The sequence below is a fragment of the Giraffa tippelskirchi genome, chromosome X (genome assembly GCF_054371585.1).
Source record: "Giraffa tippelskirchi isolate mGirTip1 chromosome X, T2T-mGirTip1v1.2.pri, whole genome shotgun sequence".
NCBI lineage: Eukaryota > Metazoa > Chordata > Mammalia > Artiodactyla > Giraffidae > Giraffa > Giraffa tippelskirchi.
In genome coordinates, this window is record NC_137289.1 from 99,175,493 (window position 1) to 99,193,784 (window position 18,292).

At 42.8% G+C, this 18,292-nt stretch overlaps 1 protein-coding gene across 1 annotated transcript; it reads right to left on the reverse strand.

The window, feature by feature from the left end:
• Positions 1-1,397: 1,397 nt before the first annotated feature.
• LOC145536024 (uncharacterized) lies at positions 1,398-8,846 on the reverse strand. Its single transcript, XM_081564385.1, has 5 exons — positions 7,120-8,846; positions 6,126-6,205; positions 5,512-5,650; positions 4,985-5,143; positions 1,398-1,510 (listed from the first exon to the last, which is right to left on the reverse strand). The coding sequence occupies exons 1-4, from the start codon at positions 7,403-7,405 to the stop codon at positions 5,031-5,033; spliced, it is 618 nt and encodes a 205-aa protein (XP_081420511.1). The 5' UTR covers positions 7,406-8,846; the 3' UTR covers positions 1,398-1,510; positions 4,985-5,030.
• Between the last annotated feature and the right edge of the window lie 9,446 nt (positions 8,847-18,292).

Here is an 18,292-nt window from a genome sequence, read left to right on the forward strand (position 1 = left end):
TCAGATGAATTAGGATCCCTAACAGAAACAGCGTTGCTCACAGCCAGTTCTACAGGGGTAAGTTGTAACCTCTGCGATCCCTGAATGACACTGCGTCGTGAAGGAATTCTGGGTGAAAAACAGGAAGAGGCACACAGTGCTTTGGACAAACTGGCCCTTATTTAGTCACACGCCATATCCTCAGATATGCAGGTGACACCACCCTTATGGCAGAAAGTGAAGAACTAAAGAGCCTCCTGATGAAAGAGAAAGAGGAGAGTGAAAAAGGTGGCTTAAAACTCAACATTCAGAAATCTAAGATCATGGCATCCGGTCCCATCACTTCATGGCGAACAGATGGGGAAACACTGGAAACAGTGTCAGACTTTATTTTTGGGGGCTCCAAAATCAGTGCTGATGGTGATTGCAGCCATGAACTTAAAAGACGCTTACTCCTTGGAAGGAAGGTTATGGCCAACCTAGATAGCATATTTAAAAGCAGAGACATTACTTTGCCAACAAAAGTCCGTCTAGTCAAGGCTATGGTTTTTCCAGTGGTCATGTATGGATGTGAGAGTTGGACGGTGAAGAAAGCTGAGCACCGAAGAATTGATGCTTTTGGACTGTGGTGTTGGAGAAGACTCTTGAGAGTCCCTTGGACTGCAAGGAGATCCAACCAATCCATCCTAAAAGAGATCAATCCTGGGTGTTCACTGGAAGGTCTGATGTTGAAGCTGAAACTCCAATACTTGGGCCACCTCATGCGAAGGGCTGACTCATTGGAAAAGACCCTAATGCTGGGTAGGATTGGGGGCGGAAGGAGAAGGGGACGACAGAGGCTGAGATGGTTGGATGGCATAACCGACTCGATGGACATGGGTTTGGGTGGACTCCAGGAGTTGGTGATGGACAGAGAGGCCTGGCGTGCTGCAATTCATGGGGTCGCAGAGAGTCGGACACGACTGAGCGACTGAACTGAACTGAACTGAATCTATATTCAAGACAGCAAGCTAGGAATAGAATGGAACTTACTCTGATAAAGTGTATCTACAAAAAAGCAACGTAAACAGGTCGAAATGGAGAAGATTACTCATTTCCTATCGGGAAAAATGCCGATTATCACCTGCTTTAGTCAAGAGTATTCTGGCTGGTTTGTTCAATCCTGCAAAATGAGGAAAGGTTTAAGGTTTAAGCCAGTAGAAACTGTTGATATTCAAATATTATAGTATATTTTGAAAAGCAAAAATAATCTAGATCTAAATTTGTGGAATTAATATGCATATTTAGAGGAACTGTGGAACAGAAAATCTATATACAAACATTCTATCTCTACATACATCCTCAACTAGGCCATAAAAGTCACAAACCATGGATTTTCAATACCATTAAATCCTCGGGGATAAATGTAACAAAAAATGTGCAAGGAGAAAATGAAACTTTATTGACAGAACTTTAACAGTCAAATATACAACATAAGAACAGCACAGATGGCTTCAGTCTATCTTCTTTCAAGCAAATCGTCGCCCTTCACCTATAATATATACATTAAAAAAGTTACTTAGCAGAAATTTCGATGACAGGAGAGGTGTACAGAGTTCATCGCAGTTGTAGTTTTATAAAGTGGACTAAAACAAGAACACTACGGGCGACCCTTTGGCTTACCTTCAGTTAATCCTCTCTAGAGATTTTATAGGCTTTTCAAGCGTATTACCAGTATTTTTAAAAACACACTACCCTTCCTAGTTATACAAGAAAATAAGGACACTGAGTTCAGAACAAATGAAATCAATTGAACCTATCAGAAGGTCGTTTTCAGTAGAGGGCAAAACTGTGTACACATTCAGTAAAATATCTAACAACAAAAAACACCCTAAGACAAACAAAATACACCAAAACTAAAACCAAAAAATCCCCCAAAAGTATCATTGAACTGTGTTGGTTTGAAATAATATTCCGAATATAGGACAGCTCAACAGTTGTTATCTCTGTTACTGCTTAAGTGAAGTAAAGAAAAAGGCCAGTAGTACATTTGTTTCTTCTCTACTGTGGAAGAGTGTAGAAATTTTCATTTGTTCTAATTTATCCCTGATGTGGTTGTTTTAAGTCAGTTAAACATTTATCCCCCTTTTTACTTGTGGCCCTCTTGTAATTCTAAATGTTTCTTGTCACCTTGGAAAGCATTCCAGTTGGTATAATAAATTATATGGGGACACTAATTTTCAGTCATTACTATCACCGGCGACATCAACATGTGAAGCAGAAATAGGACTTTCTCACAGCCACACCAAAAGAAGAAAGAGAAAAAGGAGAGAAGAAAAGAAACGGGAGAGCTAGAGGGAGTATGAGTGAGAGAGAAAAGCAAGTAGGAAGAGAGAAGAAAATCTGGAAAAGGAGATTTTTTGGTTTGTTTCTGAATGACAATGGCTTTTGAGAGACAACTCTGACCAATTTCAAAAGTTCATCCACGGTATCTTGTGATGTTTACTTATTTAGTTACTGTGGGCTATGTTAAATAATATTTCTTTTTCTACCCTATTAGACACATCCCATCAATATTCTAAAAATATGTGAGTTCCAGATTATACTCTGTTTTAATTCTGTAATCTACTGTTAGTGTCTTGTTCATATTTCTTATTAGGTATACTTGGGCTTTGTCCATTTTCTTCACAATCATGTAAACTGAGAGGAATGGACTGGCAATTTGGGGTTGGCAGATACAAACTATCACATTCAGAATGGATAAACAACAAGGTCCTACTATACAGCACAGGGAACTATGTCCAATCTCCTGTGATAAATCACAACAGAAAAGAATATTAAAAAATGTGTGTGTATATATATGTGTGTTACAAAATTATGTAAATTACCACATTGTGTTTATCTATTAGTTGAGTTTATTTTCCTCTTCCTGACGATTCATACCTGTCTTTTATTAAGTATCTTTTTCTTTTTCCGTTAGGTTTATTCTGTTGCTCTTTTTCTTACCTGTTTGTTGGGGGTAGGATTTTATATTTATGTACTTTATAATTAATGTATTTTTCTTTTTAAATACCACACATATTTAGGGCTAAGATGTTTCTAAGAGAACATTTTAATCATGTTCTGTAGTTACTTGCAAGTAGTCTGAAAGTTGTCCTTTCATCTACATGTTCTAATGGAATGGAACAAAAAGGTAAAGTGAAAATATTTAGAAGGCTAATACACAGTAAAATCTTCCCTAACCATGAAGTTCTTCCTGTAAAATTAGAACCATGCAATTAATTGTCAGCAATCTGGAGAACACCTATGTGAAAGATACTACGCTGATTACGTGGGAAGAACTAGAGTTACAGACTTTAACCTTCAAAACTTTTTAAACTCACGTATCAAAGAGGAAAAATAACATATTTGATATAGTGAGAGACGATTATATCGTGAGGCTCAGATTTTTACTAGTTCCTTAAGAGTGAGAGTTGGGTGTATGGCAAAAACCATCAGAGTAGTGTAAAGTAATGATCCTCCACTTAAAATAAGCAAAAAAACGCCCCCCAAAACAGACCAAACATGGGGGCAGGTAGTGTGCTTAGCATGTGTATCTCACTCACACCTGCCTGGAATATCACTGACTAAATGCACTCTCTCAACTTGATCAGCCACAGAAACAGGAAACTAGACTACCTTTTGCCATTTTATTATTCAGTCATATCATGCTTCAATGGGGAAAGGATTTAAAATGCAACTAATTTTCTTAAGAGCTAGAGAATTCAGAATTTGAGAGAATTTAACAAACATCAAGCAGAATGTTGGCTCATTTTCTTTTTTAAAAAAATTAATTTTTTAATTTTAATTGGAGGCTAATTACTTTACAATAGTGTGGTGTTTTTTGCAATACATTGATATGAATCAGCCACGGGTGTACATGGGTCCCCCATCAGAAAATGAAATCTCAATTCCCCTGTTATAATTTGACTCTAGATGATATTTTATGATAAATCAATCAAGAAAAACAGAGTACTCTTGTATGCATTCCATCGAAGGGAATCAGAGAGTGCAAAAATCAGCATGGAAAAATTGGCATTTTAGTGTATCTGTTCTGAATTCACAACTTAAATGAATAAAGTTCAGTTTAGAAGTTAAGGGATTTACCTGAATCACACACATTATGTTAAAGCTGGTACTAGAACCTACTGAGCATATTTCATGTAAACTGATATTTATTACAAATGCATTCCGTATTTGTTACAAGCAGAAATTAGAAAAGAACCTGAAAATTATTAGCTGTTGCTTAAAGTACTTATACTCAAGGAAAGAAAACGGTTTCCTTTTGAATCAGTTCTATTGAGAAGGATGAAACTGGAGCCCATTATACAGAGTGAAGTAAGCCAGACAGAAAAACACCAATACAGTATACTAATGCATATATATATGGAATTTGAAAGATGGTAACGATAACCCTATATGCGAGACAGAATAAGAGACACAGATGCATAGAACAGTCTTATGGACTCTGAGGGAGAAGGTGAGGGTGGGACGTTCTGAGAGAATAGCATTGAAACATGTATATTATCATATGTGAAACAGAACATCATTCCAGGTTCGATGCATGAGACAAATGCTCAGGGCTGGGGCAGTGGGATGACCCGGAGGGATGGGAGGGGGAGGGAGGTGTGGGGGGGGTTCAGGATGGGGAACACATGTAAACCCATGGCTGATTCATGTCAATGTATGGCAAAAACCACTACAATATTGTAAAGTAATTAGCCTCCAACTAAAATAAATAAATTTATTTAAAAATTAAAAAAAAAGGAAAACGGTTTCCTATTTTCAGTCCGATATGGCTTTGATCCTGTCTCTTTATTGGAAAGTCTGTAAGTCAGGCACTCAGGCATCTGGGATGTGAACTGTCTTTCAAAGAATATGTGAATTCTATTATTAAAATAATAGTAATGTTCCCTCTATATTATTAAAGATACAATATTCTGAAAAACAGAAACCACATAAATTACTTTCTGAATGGATGACATACCTGCTTCTGGCATTTCAACAGGCTCTATATTTGACGCAATCTCCTCCTAGACATCAGGACCATCTCCACCTTGACCCCCAGTCTTTGCCACAGCCAATTCCGGGAGATCAAGTTCCAGGTCAGAATCATTAAAAAAATACATCAATTCAGCTGTAAAACCTACAATATAAACAAGGGAATGATGATATTCATTCCCTCAGTGTTATGAATTAAAAGCCTTAGGTTAGGATGGTAAAAATGTGATGAGTAAGAAATTCAGGAGCATTATTCCAGGAATGTTTTGCTGGAGAAAAAGAAAGCAGAATTTTCCGAAAGTCATTACCATTTTCCTTTTCCAGGGTTGTCCTCAGACAACTTAGATGCTCCCCCGACTTGTCTTGAAAACAAGGGAAAACTTCACCAACCACACGAACCTGCAAACTATACTCTCCTCAGTTTTTTAGGAACTGTCTGAAGTCCTTTTCTAATGTTTCCTTTCCTCCACTCACTGGGTATGTCTTAAGGCAGGATGCACTGATACACTTTACCTTGACAGGCACGCTGCAGCTTCTCTTCACCACGATCCACTGGATGCTCTTCATTTACTTCCTCCTTTGCAGGTGTGATATCATGAATTTCAGCTGGTGGTTCCCCTTGTTGAGGTTGCTCAACACTGGGCTGCTGGTCCTAGTAGAGTGGGCATGCAAATAAAAACCTTTTGTTGTTAATACATCTAATAGCATAAATATACATAAGACACAGATGTATCTGATCATAAGTAAACCTAACAACATTTTCCCAACACAATTCTATGTACTTACTTTTAATAAAGTTTCTCTTCCCACAGAGAAAAGTTAACTCCCAAAAGAGTTACTCAGAAAGACTTTGGAAGCTATTTAACTCTATGTTGGGATGGAAGTATGCAATCTGTTGTTAATAAGCAGGAGGAGGGAGTCACTGGGCACATTTCCAGGGAATTTAACAGTATACTCATCCAGGCAACGCCAGACTGTAATATATCTGGATCAATGTTCCTTCCTAAGACACACTGTCACCCTTTATCAGCATGAAAGACCTTTATCACTGCATCTGTACTACTTAACATCATTTTCTCAAAAATAAACTTCTGCTAATAGAAAACACCAAATGGTAAGGTACTCACAACCACAGGTGCATCCAGCTGGGAGGACTCTTGATCTATAGGTCCCAGTGTTGATGCCACTTGCCCACTCATATTTCTCCCTGAAAGTAGAATGTTGTGATTTAGAAAATGTATTTATGACTAGAGCTATATTTGATCACTTTTATGGCCATATGTTGACTTATTACTTTTTTTAAAAATGTGAAAATACTTTCAAAAGAAAACGATGGTTAAGTATGAGTGTACATGCATTCCAATCACACTAAATACAGTTACTAGAAAAGCCATTTTTGTCTTTGCTAAGCTGGCAGAGAAATTACCTTAAGGTACACAGGAAGGCTCAATTTTTGTGAGGAAGTTTGATTTCACAACAGAATTCTCCATTATGAAGATATTTAGTGAAATACTGCTAAGAGTTAAAAATTCAGGACTATTCCTTTTGTCACACTCCTATTCACCAGACATATCTCCCCCAACTCCCTTGGAATTCAGCTGGAACAAGAAGGCTCAGTCTTTACAGCCTGACTATGGCGATTTTCTCAGTGTCTGGGGCTGAAGTGAGTCTGCATGCAGAGCAACCGGTCCACGTCTCCCTTGACACCTTATCACAAAACCCGGGAGACAGTCACAACCCACCCCCCCACCCGCGGTCCGGTTTCTAGGCCTTTCCTTAATCGCCCACCCCGCCCCCTGCCCAGGTCCCACTGCCGGCCCCAGATTCTGTGCTCTGTCATCAGTTCCAGGGCCCCAGTGAACCAGATATTTCAAATAGCACTCCCAAGTCTCACCCCCACCATCACCCGACCCCTGCCCTCTTCTGCCCACCGAGCTTCCTCTCCAGCCACCAGGGCAAGAACTATGGCATCACGACACCTCTGAAGAGCCAGATGACGACCTCGAGGGCCTTCCTCCTCAAAGGCCCGAAAACGCACTGCCCGACCCGCCCGAAACTCGCTGGCTCCCCCTCACACGCTCGCACACATCAACTCCAGACAGGACAGATCTGTGGACCTACCCGGTGACCCGAAAGCAGCGAGAAGGAACCGGGACTGAGTAAACACAACCGCCTCAGGCCCAACGCTCCTCACAGAATCTGCGCTACTTATGCGCACCAAGGCGCATGCGCAGTAGCGGGTGTACGGGCACACACTGCGCATGCTCCCTGAGTTCGGCGTGTGCCGAGCACGTTGAGCTTTTCTCGCTACTGAGGTAAGAGTCCTGGAACCGCAGGGTCTCTGGAGGATGAGAAAGGGGGTTGAAGACTGTATTTTTTTCCTTCCAGTGCAGTCTTTCTTACGCATCCACAAACTGTGGTGATAGGTAGTCCCAGGTTACCCTTAGTGGAGAATGTGTCTCAGGAAGACATTTATGACAGGAATAGACATTACTGGTTTGAATACCTATTTTTATACATGCTTTGATGAACCATTTCCTTCTCTGCTTCTGGGTTTTCCATCATGCTTGCAATGGCTTTACTCACTTCCATAGAACAGACACAGAAATATGTACCTCCGTTTCCATCTGTTGCTTGGAGCATTGCACATTTATATCTCTGAACTGGTAACTGATTTCTCAGAATATACCTCTGGTTCCTGTACAATATTCTTCTTTTAGCATCGGACTTGACTTTCACCACCAGACACATCCACAGCTGGGGGCTGTTTCCACTTTAGCTTAGCCTTTTCATTCCTTTTGTAGCTATTTCTTCACTCTTCTCCGGTAGCATATTCTTCTTATTCTCAAGAATTTCGGTACTTCCTAGGAGTTTTAATTTTAGCCAATTTTACCCAAGAGAAAGGAAAACATATTCACACAAGGACCATTACTAAAATATCCTACTCATGTACTCTTAATAGCCAAAACTAGAAACAACCAAACTATTCAACAACTGGTATGTAGATGAAAGAAAAAAAGAGTATACTCATGCATAAGAATACTACACAGTCATTTCAAAAGGAACTACTAATGCATGTAACAGCAAGGAGGCATCTCAGCTGTGCCACTGAGAGATGTCAGACACAGAAAGCTATGTGTTATATGATTTCATGTCAATGGATTTCTGGAAAACGCACAACTATAGGCACAGAAATGTATCTGTGGTTGCCAGGGTATAGGAATGGAGGAAGGAATCTGAATGCAAATAGCCGGAGGGAGCATTTGCTTTTTTTTTTTTTTAATAAATTTATTTATTTTAGTTGGGGGCTAATTACTTTACAATATTGTAGTGGCTTTTGCCATACATTGACATGAATCAGCTATGGGTTTACATGTGTTCCCCATCCTGAACCCCCCTCCCACCCACTCTCCATCCCATCCCTCTGGGTCATCCCATTGCCCCAGCCCTGAGCATTTGTCTCATGCATCGAACCTGGAATGGTGTTCTGTTTCACATATGATAATATACATGTTTCAATGCTATTCTCTCAGAACGTCCCACCCTCACCTTCTCCCTCAGAGTCCATACGACTGTTCTATGCATCTCTGTCTCTTATTCTGTCTCGCAATAGGGTTATGGTTACCGTCTTTCAAATTCCATATATATGCATTAGTATACTGTATTGGTGTTTTCCTTTCTGGCTTACTTCACTCTGAATAATGGGCTCCAGTTTCATCCATCTCAATAGAAATGATTCAAATGTATTCTTTCTAATGGCTGAGTAATATTCCATTGGGTATATGTACCAATGCTTCCTTATTCATTCGTCTGCTGATGGACATCTAGGTTGCTTCCATGTCCTGGCTATTGTAAACAGTGCTGTGATGAACACTGGGCTACACGTGTCTCTTTCAATTCTGGTTTCCTTGGTGTGTATGCCCAGCAGAGGGATTGCTGTGTCGTATGGCAGTTCTATTCCCAGTTTTTTAAGGAATCTCCACACTGTTCTCCATAGTGGCTGTACTAGTTTGCATTCTCACCCGAGGGAGCATTTTCAAACCAACGGGACGTTTTCTACCTTTTTGTTGTGGTAGCATTTACGCAATGGTATGCATATGTCAAAACTCGACAAACAGGAATGCTTCAAAGCATTGACTTCTCTTGTATATAAATTATGTCTCAAGCTTCTCTTCACCACGATCCACTGGATCCTCTTCATTTATTTCCTCCTTTGCCGGTGTGATATCCTGCATTTCAGCTGGTGGTTCCCCTTGTTGAGGTTGCTCAACACTGGGCTACTGGTCCTAGTAGAGTGGGCATGCAAATAAAAACCTTTTGTTGTTAATACATCTAATAGCATAAATATACATAAGACACAGATATATCTGATCATAAGTTAACCTAACAACATTTTCCCAACACAATTCTATGTACTTACTTTTAATAAAGTTACTCTTCCCACAGAGAAAAGTTAGCTCCCCTAAGAGTTACCCAGAAAGACTTTGGAAGCTATTTAAATCTATGTTGGGATGGAAGTATGCAATCTGTTGTTAATAAGCAGGAGGAAGGGAGTCACTGGGCACATTTCCAGGGAATTTAACGGTATACTCATCCAGGCAACACCAGACTGTAATATATCTGGATCAATGTTCCTTCCTAAGACAAACTGTCACCCTTTATCAGCATGAAAGACCTTTATCGCTGCATCTGTACTACCTACTGAGAGGGCAACCGGCAGGAAGGCCAGGAGTCTCCAAACGGAGGAAATAGGCTGCAAGTGTCAGACATTTTCTCTCTCTCTTAAGCGGCAGGATGAAACAAACTAGGGATATTGTTTCCCTTCTCTATACAAATTTAAAAGAGGTTTCTCTGAAAATACTGTGTGGCCATGACACCTGGTTTCACCTGAAGTTAACTATTCTCAAACTTTGAGTTAACCAATCCTTTTTTCTTATGGAAATGTTTGTCTTAAGCTATGTTATTGTACTCTGCATTTACCCCAAGCGCTGTCTTCCGCCTAATGGCTCAGAACTTACTTGACAAACCAGTATGTTATACTCAGACATTGTTCCCCTAATCTATGTAAATGAAACTATTTGCATGATCTGCCTTTCTGCAAAATTCAAGTCAATCGTTTTATGACCCGGGATGTCTGGTGCCCAGATTATTCCAAAATACATCTTATGGATGAGGGGCCTGGTGCCATTCTGAGTTTAAGACATTCCTTTCTTTCATTAACAAACTGCTAGTGACTATATATCATCCAGCTGAAGACTAGCAGGGGAGTACTCTTTCTACCCCCTTCCGATGCCTATGTCAGAAGCTTTCTCTATCTCGTTTACACTTTAATAAAACTTGATCACACCAAAGCTCTGGGCGATCCAGCCTCGTCTCTGGCCCCGGATTGAATTCTTCTCCTCCAGAGGCCAAGAATCCCGGCCGTCTTTCTGCGGCTCAGCAACGACCTCACTACTTAACAATATTTTCTCCAAAATAAACTTGTGCTAATAGAAAACATCAAATGGTAAGGTACTCACAACCACAGGTTCACCCAGCTGGGAGCACTCTTGATCTACAGGTCCCAATGTTGATGCCACTTGCAAACTCATATTTCTCCCTGAAAGTAGAATATTGTGATTTAGAAAATGTATTTAAGAGTACAGCTATATTTGATCACTTTTATGACCATACGTTGACTTATTATTTTTTAAAAAATGTGAAAATACTTTCAAAAGAAAACTCTGGTTAAGTACGAGTGTACATGCATTCCAAGTACACCAAATACAGTTGCTAGAAAAGCCATATTTGTCTTTGCTAAGCTGGCAGAGAAATCACCTTAAGGTACACAGGAAGGCTGAATTTTTGTGAGGAAGTTTGATTTCACAACAGAATTCTCCATCATGAAGATATTTAGTGAAACGCTGCTAGGAATTAAAAATCTAGGACTATTCCTTTTGTCACACTCCTTTTCACCAGACATATCTCCCCCAACTCCCTTGGAATTCAGCTGGAACAAGAAGAAAGGCTCAGTCTTTACAGCCTGATTTTCTCAGGGTCTGGGGCTGAGGTGAGTGCATGCAGAGCAACTGGTCCACGTCTCCCTTGACACCTTATCACAAAACCCGGGATAATGAAGAAGGAATTCCTGGGGCCTGGACTCCATCTTAGGCCTGTTGGTGCTGATCATGCTCGGCCACCTCTCTAATGGACTCTGAACTCTGTGCCTAGTGCCTGTGAAAACGACAATAGAAGGATAAGACCCCCTCCGGACAGGGGAACCTTGAAGATCCTATCCAGGTTACTCATCGCCTAAGAGAAAACATACACTAATCACCCCTGTCTCTGGACAGGCCGTAAATGTTTCTGTACCTATCGGAGTGTAACCTCCGGCTTATTGATTATTGGCCAACTGTTTAACTGTTTGAACACATAACACCTAAATGATGAGATTACTGTGATTGTATTTACCCTTCCTTTGTTTATGTAAGTCTCCAGGAATTTGGGGTGGTGAGTTCGGACACGTACACATGGGGTATAAAAGATTTTCACAAATGCTGGTCGGGGTCCTTGGCTAAGAGGAGACTCTGCCTTGGGCCCGCCGGTGTAATAAACTGCCCTCCATTACCTGCATTGTCCCTCTGAGTGAGTTTGTTCCCCAAAACGCGTGGCTATAACAATACAGTCACAACCCCCCCGCGGTCCGGTTTCTAGGCCTTTCCTTAATCGCCCACCCCGCCCCCTGCCCAGGTCCCACTGCCGGCCCCAGATTCTGTGCTCTGTCGTCAGTTCCAGGGCCCCAGTGAACCAGATATTTCAAATAGCACTCCCAAGTCTCCCCCCCACCATCACCCGACCCCTGCCCTCTTCTGCCCACCGCCCTTCCCCTCCAGCCACCAGGGCAAGAACTATGGCGTCGCGACACCTCTGAGGAGAAAGATGACGACCTCGAGGGCTTTCCTCCTCAAAGGCCCCAGATCGCACTGCCCGACCCGCCCGAAACTCGCTGGCTCCCCCTCACACACTCGCACACTTCAACTCCAGACAGGACAGATCTGTGGACCTACCTGGTGACTCGCAAGCAGTGAGAAGGAACCGGGACTGAATAAACCCAACCGCCCCAGGCCCAACGCTCCTCACAGAACGCTCAGGATGTATGTGCACCAAGGCGCATGCGCAGCAACGGGTGCACGTGCACACACTGCGCATGCTCCCGGAGTTCGGCGTGTGCCGTGCACGTTGAGGTTTTCTCGCCACTGAGGTGGAGTCCTGGAACGGCAGGGTCTCTGGAGGATGAGAAAGGGGCTTGAAGACTATATATTTTTCCTTCCAGGGCAGTCTTTCTTATGCATCCACAAACTGGTGATAGGTAGTCCCAGGTTACCCTTAGTGGAGAATGTGTCTCAGAAAGACATTCGTGACAGAAACAGACATTACGGTTTTTAATACCTATTTTTATACATGCTTTGATGAACCATTTCCTTCTCTGCTTCTGGGTTTTCCATCACGCTTGCGATGGCTTTACTCACTTCCATGGAAGAGACACAGAAATACATACCTCTGTTTCCATCTGTTGCTTGCAGCACTGCACCTTTATATCTCTGAACTGGTAACTGATTTCTCAGAATATACCTCTGGTTCCTGTACAATATTGTTCTTTTAGCATCGGACTTTACTTTCACCACCAGACACATCCACAGCTGGGGGTTGTTTCCACTTTGGCTTAGCCTTGTCATTCCTTCTGTAGCTATTTCTTCACTCGTCTCCAGTAGCACATTCTTCTTATTCTCAGGAATTTTCGTACTTACTAGGAGTTTTAATTTTACCCAAGACAAAGGAAAACATATTCACACAAGGACCATTACTAAAATATCCTACTCATGTACTCCTAATAGCCAAAAACCAGAAACAGCCCAACTATTCAACAACTGGCATATAGATGAAAGAGAAACAAAAGTGTATACTCGTGCAGGAGAATACTACACAGTCATTTCAAAAGGAACTCCTAATGCATGTAACAGCAAGGATGCATCTCAGCTGTGCCACTGAGAGATGTCAGACACAGAAGGCTATGTGTTATATGATTTCATGTCAATGGATTCCTGGAAAAGGCACAACTATAGGCACAGAAATATATCTGCGGTGGCCAGGGTATAGGAATGGAGGAAGGAGTCTGAATGCAAATAGCCCAAAGGAGCATTTTCAAACGAATGGGGCGTTTTCTACATTTTTGTTGTGGTAGCATTTACGCAATGGTATGCATATGTGAAAACTCGACAAACGGTAATGCTTTAAAGCATTGACTTCTATTGTATATAAATTATATCTCAATACCTCTCACTTTTTTTTAAAAGGAAAAGGAACTTTTAAGTATGTAAATACTGGTTATTGTATCCATCTAGACCATGAGCTCATAAACATAAAAATCTTATTTGGAATTCTTTCCAGACCTGGCCAACTTCCAGGATTTCCCATGACACCTTTGTACCCTTATGACAGGACACAGAAACTTGGTCTTAACCATGTTTACAATTCCCTCTCCTTCACTTCAAGTCCATATTCTTGCTGAGTTCTGTCACTTTTACTTCGAAAATCTCTAATGCATCTACTTTTTCCAAAGTCCACCGCATCTGCTCTAGTCCAAAGCCTCCCTCCATTTAATTGTCAACCCCCTTGAGTTTGTGTCATACCCCTTGGGTTTGTGCATCAGAGAAAACAGACAACCCTGTCACATGCTCTCAGTGAAGACAGCCTGGCAGTAGGGAAAATAAGACCATGCCTCTGCTCCAGTAGTGCCTAGACACGTTGTCCACGTCAATCAGAACTGAGGACTTCTTGTAAAAAGTGCAGATGCCATGATCTACATTCAGTGGATCTCACTCAGTGCGGCTACAACAGTGCCCTAGAATCTGTGAGATTACACTATACTTGGGAAACTTTCAGGGACTTTATTAAACCCCTTTGGTAGCGAGACTCAGCAAAATAAGGGAAATAGAGATCGGAACAGATATTAGAAAAAATATATAGATAATCGACAAAACCCAAAGCTGGCTCTTTCAAAAGGTCACTACGAATTCATAAATTTCCACCCAGAAGAATAAAACAAAAGCAAGATAACTATAGACAAAACTTGCCAATATCAGGAAAGAAATAGGTTACAGATTCCACAGAAATTAAAAGGATTCTATGAATAAGTTTATAGTCATAGAATAACTACATCTGGCAATTTAGGTGAAGCGGAACAAACTATCAAATTTCAGTGAAAAAGAAACAGATAACCTATTTTAAAAGCAAGCTTGTAGTTGAAAAATTTACAGAAAAGGAATCTCCAGCCCCAGGTGGTATCCCAGGCACAAAAGAGAAGGGGAGGGAAAGAAAGGGTAGGGACAGGGACAAAGTAAAACATATATATATATATATATATATATATATATATATACATCTATATATCACTCCAATCATTTAATCAAGGTGATTTGGGCCCAATCCAAGCAATGTGATGAGACCATTCATTTTTTTTTCTCATTGTCCTCCAGCTTCCCCTTCCTGCCTCTCTCCTTTGCCCCAGTTCCCTTTCTCCTTCTTAAGTCCTGCCCTCCATCAAGGGCAGGCAACGATATGAGGCATGATTCCCACATTAAAACTGAGGTACGCTGCTCGGCTGACATTCAACGTGGATGCTATCATCCCTGCAGCTGGTACACTCAAGTTCTCTGTCTCTCCTGACGGACCAGAAGGTTTCACTCCTAATTTCAGGTATAGGTAGGAGAGAAGGTGCAGGGCACATGTTGGAGCCTTGAGTCCTTCATCTGTGAAATGCAGATGACCACAAACTGGGGGACAAACAGAAATAGCAGCACCAGGCCCCTTTCAATGAGAGCTACGAGCCAAACCCAGTGCATCACAGGACTCCTTGACATTCAGGAGCACGCCAAGTAGATTTCCATGCCAGGACTGTTGCATTTGTTGTTCCTTCTGCCTGGAATGCTCTTCCCTTAGGTAACCCCACGACCTGCTCCCTCACTTCCTCCAGATCTCTGCTTACTTGGCATCTTTCAGGGAGACTTTCCCTCATTATCTTGAAGAAAATCATAATATCATACCCACATACACCTTTTCCCCTGATCTAGCAATATCTTTCTTCACAGTGCCTGCCACCCTTGATTTACTTACTGACCACCAAGTCTATGCAATGAGAGACTTGGTTAGTTTTGCCCTGTCCCAAGCTCCTCCAATATTGCTCAGGTCTATGGCAGGTGCTCAGAAAACATTTGCTGAAGGACAGTCTGGAGGCAGGCCCTTTAAACACATTGCTAACATGCACAGGTACCCTCCAAGATGGGCACTGGCCCCACTGTATTAATTATGATACATACTGAGATTTCACGAGGCAAGTGATACACTCAACAACACACAGTCAGCATGTCAGGTTCCCGGCTTCAGAATCATATCTGCCAGCTACCAAATCCTCACTTCCTGGACAGAGACCTCACAGCCAAGAACGTAAGAGGTTTTATTTCTAACACGAAGACTTCCAACAGCTCATAGACAGCCAGAGACACCAAAAAGAGCTCACTGAATCTCTGCACAGAGAGCACACAACTCGAGTCTCAGACGCTCAAACACAACAGAGACCATAACCATACACGCTGTGACAGAGACCCTGCAAACAGTCCAAAGTCTTCCAGACAGAAACAAATGAGAACTGCACAGATGCTTCACATCATGGAGACTGACTCCCAAACCACGCGGACACTTACCGACCTAATACAAACCCTCCTAAACGGAAAGGCAGAAGTTTTAATAACTCAAGAATATCATATAATCTTAAGACAAAGTTCCCAGACAAAGGAAAAATTTGCAACCTCTGCATAGAGCCCCAGGCAGCTGATCCTTTACACCTTTAGACTAACCCATCCTTAAAGCAGCACAGAGGCATCACAACTTGGAACCCAGAATCAAAAAGCTCAGTGATCTCACATTCTGGGGTGCAGACCCCTAACACAGAGATCTCACACACAGGGACTGAAAGGCAAGAAACCTCCAAAGATGCACATCCCGGTATACAGGCACACATCCTAGAGGCTTTGTATTATGGCTCACAAAATCCACTCACATCAAATGTCCCATCACTCACAATTCCGCCCAAAGGCTCAAGATCAAATGTAGCCAAACAGCACCCGTGTTGTCACACGTAGCAACACACAATCCCAAGGTGCCAGATACAGTATACTCTCCAGGGAGAGACACCAAACTCAGAGACCTCTCCCTGGACATGAATTGCGTGCATTTGTGTGAAGACCGTGCGCTGCCACAGGATCCAGACTGAGCGAGAGCTAAACAAGACTGAAACGCAGTCACCATGCACGGCCAGTGACCGCGCCAAACCTCGCCACTAACCAGAGCAGCTATTCGACCCCTTTGGGAAAAGCAATAAAACTCGGAGGAAAATTGCATGCTCTGCATCGTTGCGCACGCTAACGCAGGCGCACGCGTATACTCGCGCCTCTCGCCCTCAGTTCCAGTTCTGTGCCCACAGCGCCCGCAATCACGCGGTGACCAGTCACTACCCAGAAAGCTTCTCTGACGCCATACCCAAACCGACAGCAGGTCTCTCGCTCCGTAGTCGTCCCACCAACGAAGGGGTGGAGTTGGAAAAGAGACGAAGAAAGTTTCCGCTGAATACCAGTGTCCACTCGGATTCGAAAGCAGCGGGAAGACGAAGAGGAGCGAATCGGGATAGACCCAGAGGCGCCCTGAGCGCCGCGCCTGGGAACTGTGGTCCATGCCTGACGCGGTGTAAGGGGGCCCTCCCTGCTGTGGAACGCCCACTCCCAATGGTACCTTCCAGAGTGGGGGGGGGGTCTTACCGCTTCCCCTCAGTGGTATATCCCAGGACAGAACTGTTTCATCTCGCGCGCCCCTTGCTGGTGGGATTGGGGAACAGCAGATATAGATGCCCGGGGACCATTCCAGGATGATCCGCCAAGGGCGGAAGGGCAAGGTTAGGGTGAAAACCCCACAGATTGCTGCCATCTTGGACTCAAAAAGAAGTCTTCATAAACTGAAGATTACTTGTCTATAGTGACCACTGTCGTAACAAAGAGCATTGAAAGCATTTTATCTATGCTGTGCATCGTAGTTGTTTGAGCTTTCCGGTTTAAGGCAGAAATATCCAGCCACAGTCCCCCAGTGGGCAGGATAAGTAAAGCTTCCGACTGGAATCTGAGGTCCTGGCGTGGGGAAGGCCTCTGACGTTGACCGCGAGTAATATGTGAAAAAGACAACAGGACCTTCCATTCTGTTAGGAAAGGGGTCAATTTCGAGGGGACCCAAGGACACCACCTCGTAGGTGAGATAAAGATCACAGCTTTGTCATCATCTTATCATCCCTGAATATGTTCTCTAGCAGAATCCTCAGCCTGTCTAGCTAAGCTTCTCTCAACAGGTTTAACTGTCTGTTCATTCCGTTGTTCATGCATTCTCTCCAAAGTATGTGTCAAGCACAAATTTGTGTGCTTGGAAAGAGAAAATCGACCTTTTCCTCATGGAGCTTACATTCTGTTGGGATCATGTGGTCCCCAAATACAAGTAATTTATCAGGTGTTTGTAACTGCCATGATTAACATTAAATTGGGATAGTGAAATAGAGAGAGGGGATGATATCTAGAAAGAGTGGTCAGGGAAGTTCTAAGATTGTGACATTTGAGCAACAGCCTAGAGGAGATACCTATCTGGGAGAAAAGTATCCTAGATCCTAGTGGAAAAACTGGGGAGTAAAATCCTGATGTCTCCATTTTACTCCTGGGGAGTAAAATCCTCTCTTTCTCTAGAGAATGACTCAGTTGCCCATGGCCTGGGCCTTAATCACGCTCCCTTCACACACATCAGGGGCCTCTGCCCATCAAGAAAAGGACATTCTCCATTCCTGGGGAGGCTCATGCTGCACACAGGGTCCCTCACAACCTATCCTGCCCAGACTGCCCTCTTGCTGATCTCCCTGCCAATGACTGCTCTAATGGGGGAAAGAGAGGCAGGGATCTCTGCATTTGTGGTGGTCCCTCATGCAAATTGGTGAATGTGAGATTTCCCCCCAGCTGCTTGGAGGCTCAACTCTGTACCTTCCATGATCACATCCCCAGGGAATGTGACGAGTCCATTCCATCCATCAGATAAGAAGCTGGGTGTGTGATGGGGAGACACAGAGACATACCCTGACAGTGAGTCAGCCATAGGGTCCTTGTGGCCCTGTGCCAACGCCCCCCTCCCCCACTCCCTGGCCAGGGTTGTGCTGAGTCTTTCCCGCCTCCTCCAA

Excerpts from the sequence above, each read along its gene's own strand:
- LOC145536024 (XM_081564385.1), bottom strand. The coding sequence starts at position 7,405 with ATGCGTAAGAAAGACTGCACTGGAAGGAAAAAAATACAGTCTTCAACC. Across the intron at positions 6,206-7,119 it reads CGCTGCTTTCGGGTCACCGG|GGAGAAATATGAGTGGGCAA; the intron begins GTAGGTCCACAG and ends TTCTACTTTCAG. Across the intron at positions 5,144-5,511 it reads GCTGCAGCGTGCCTGTCAAG|GTTTTACAGCTGAATTGATG; the intron begins GTAAAGTGTATC and ends TTTATATTGTAG.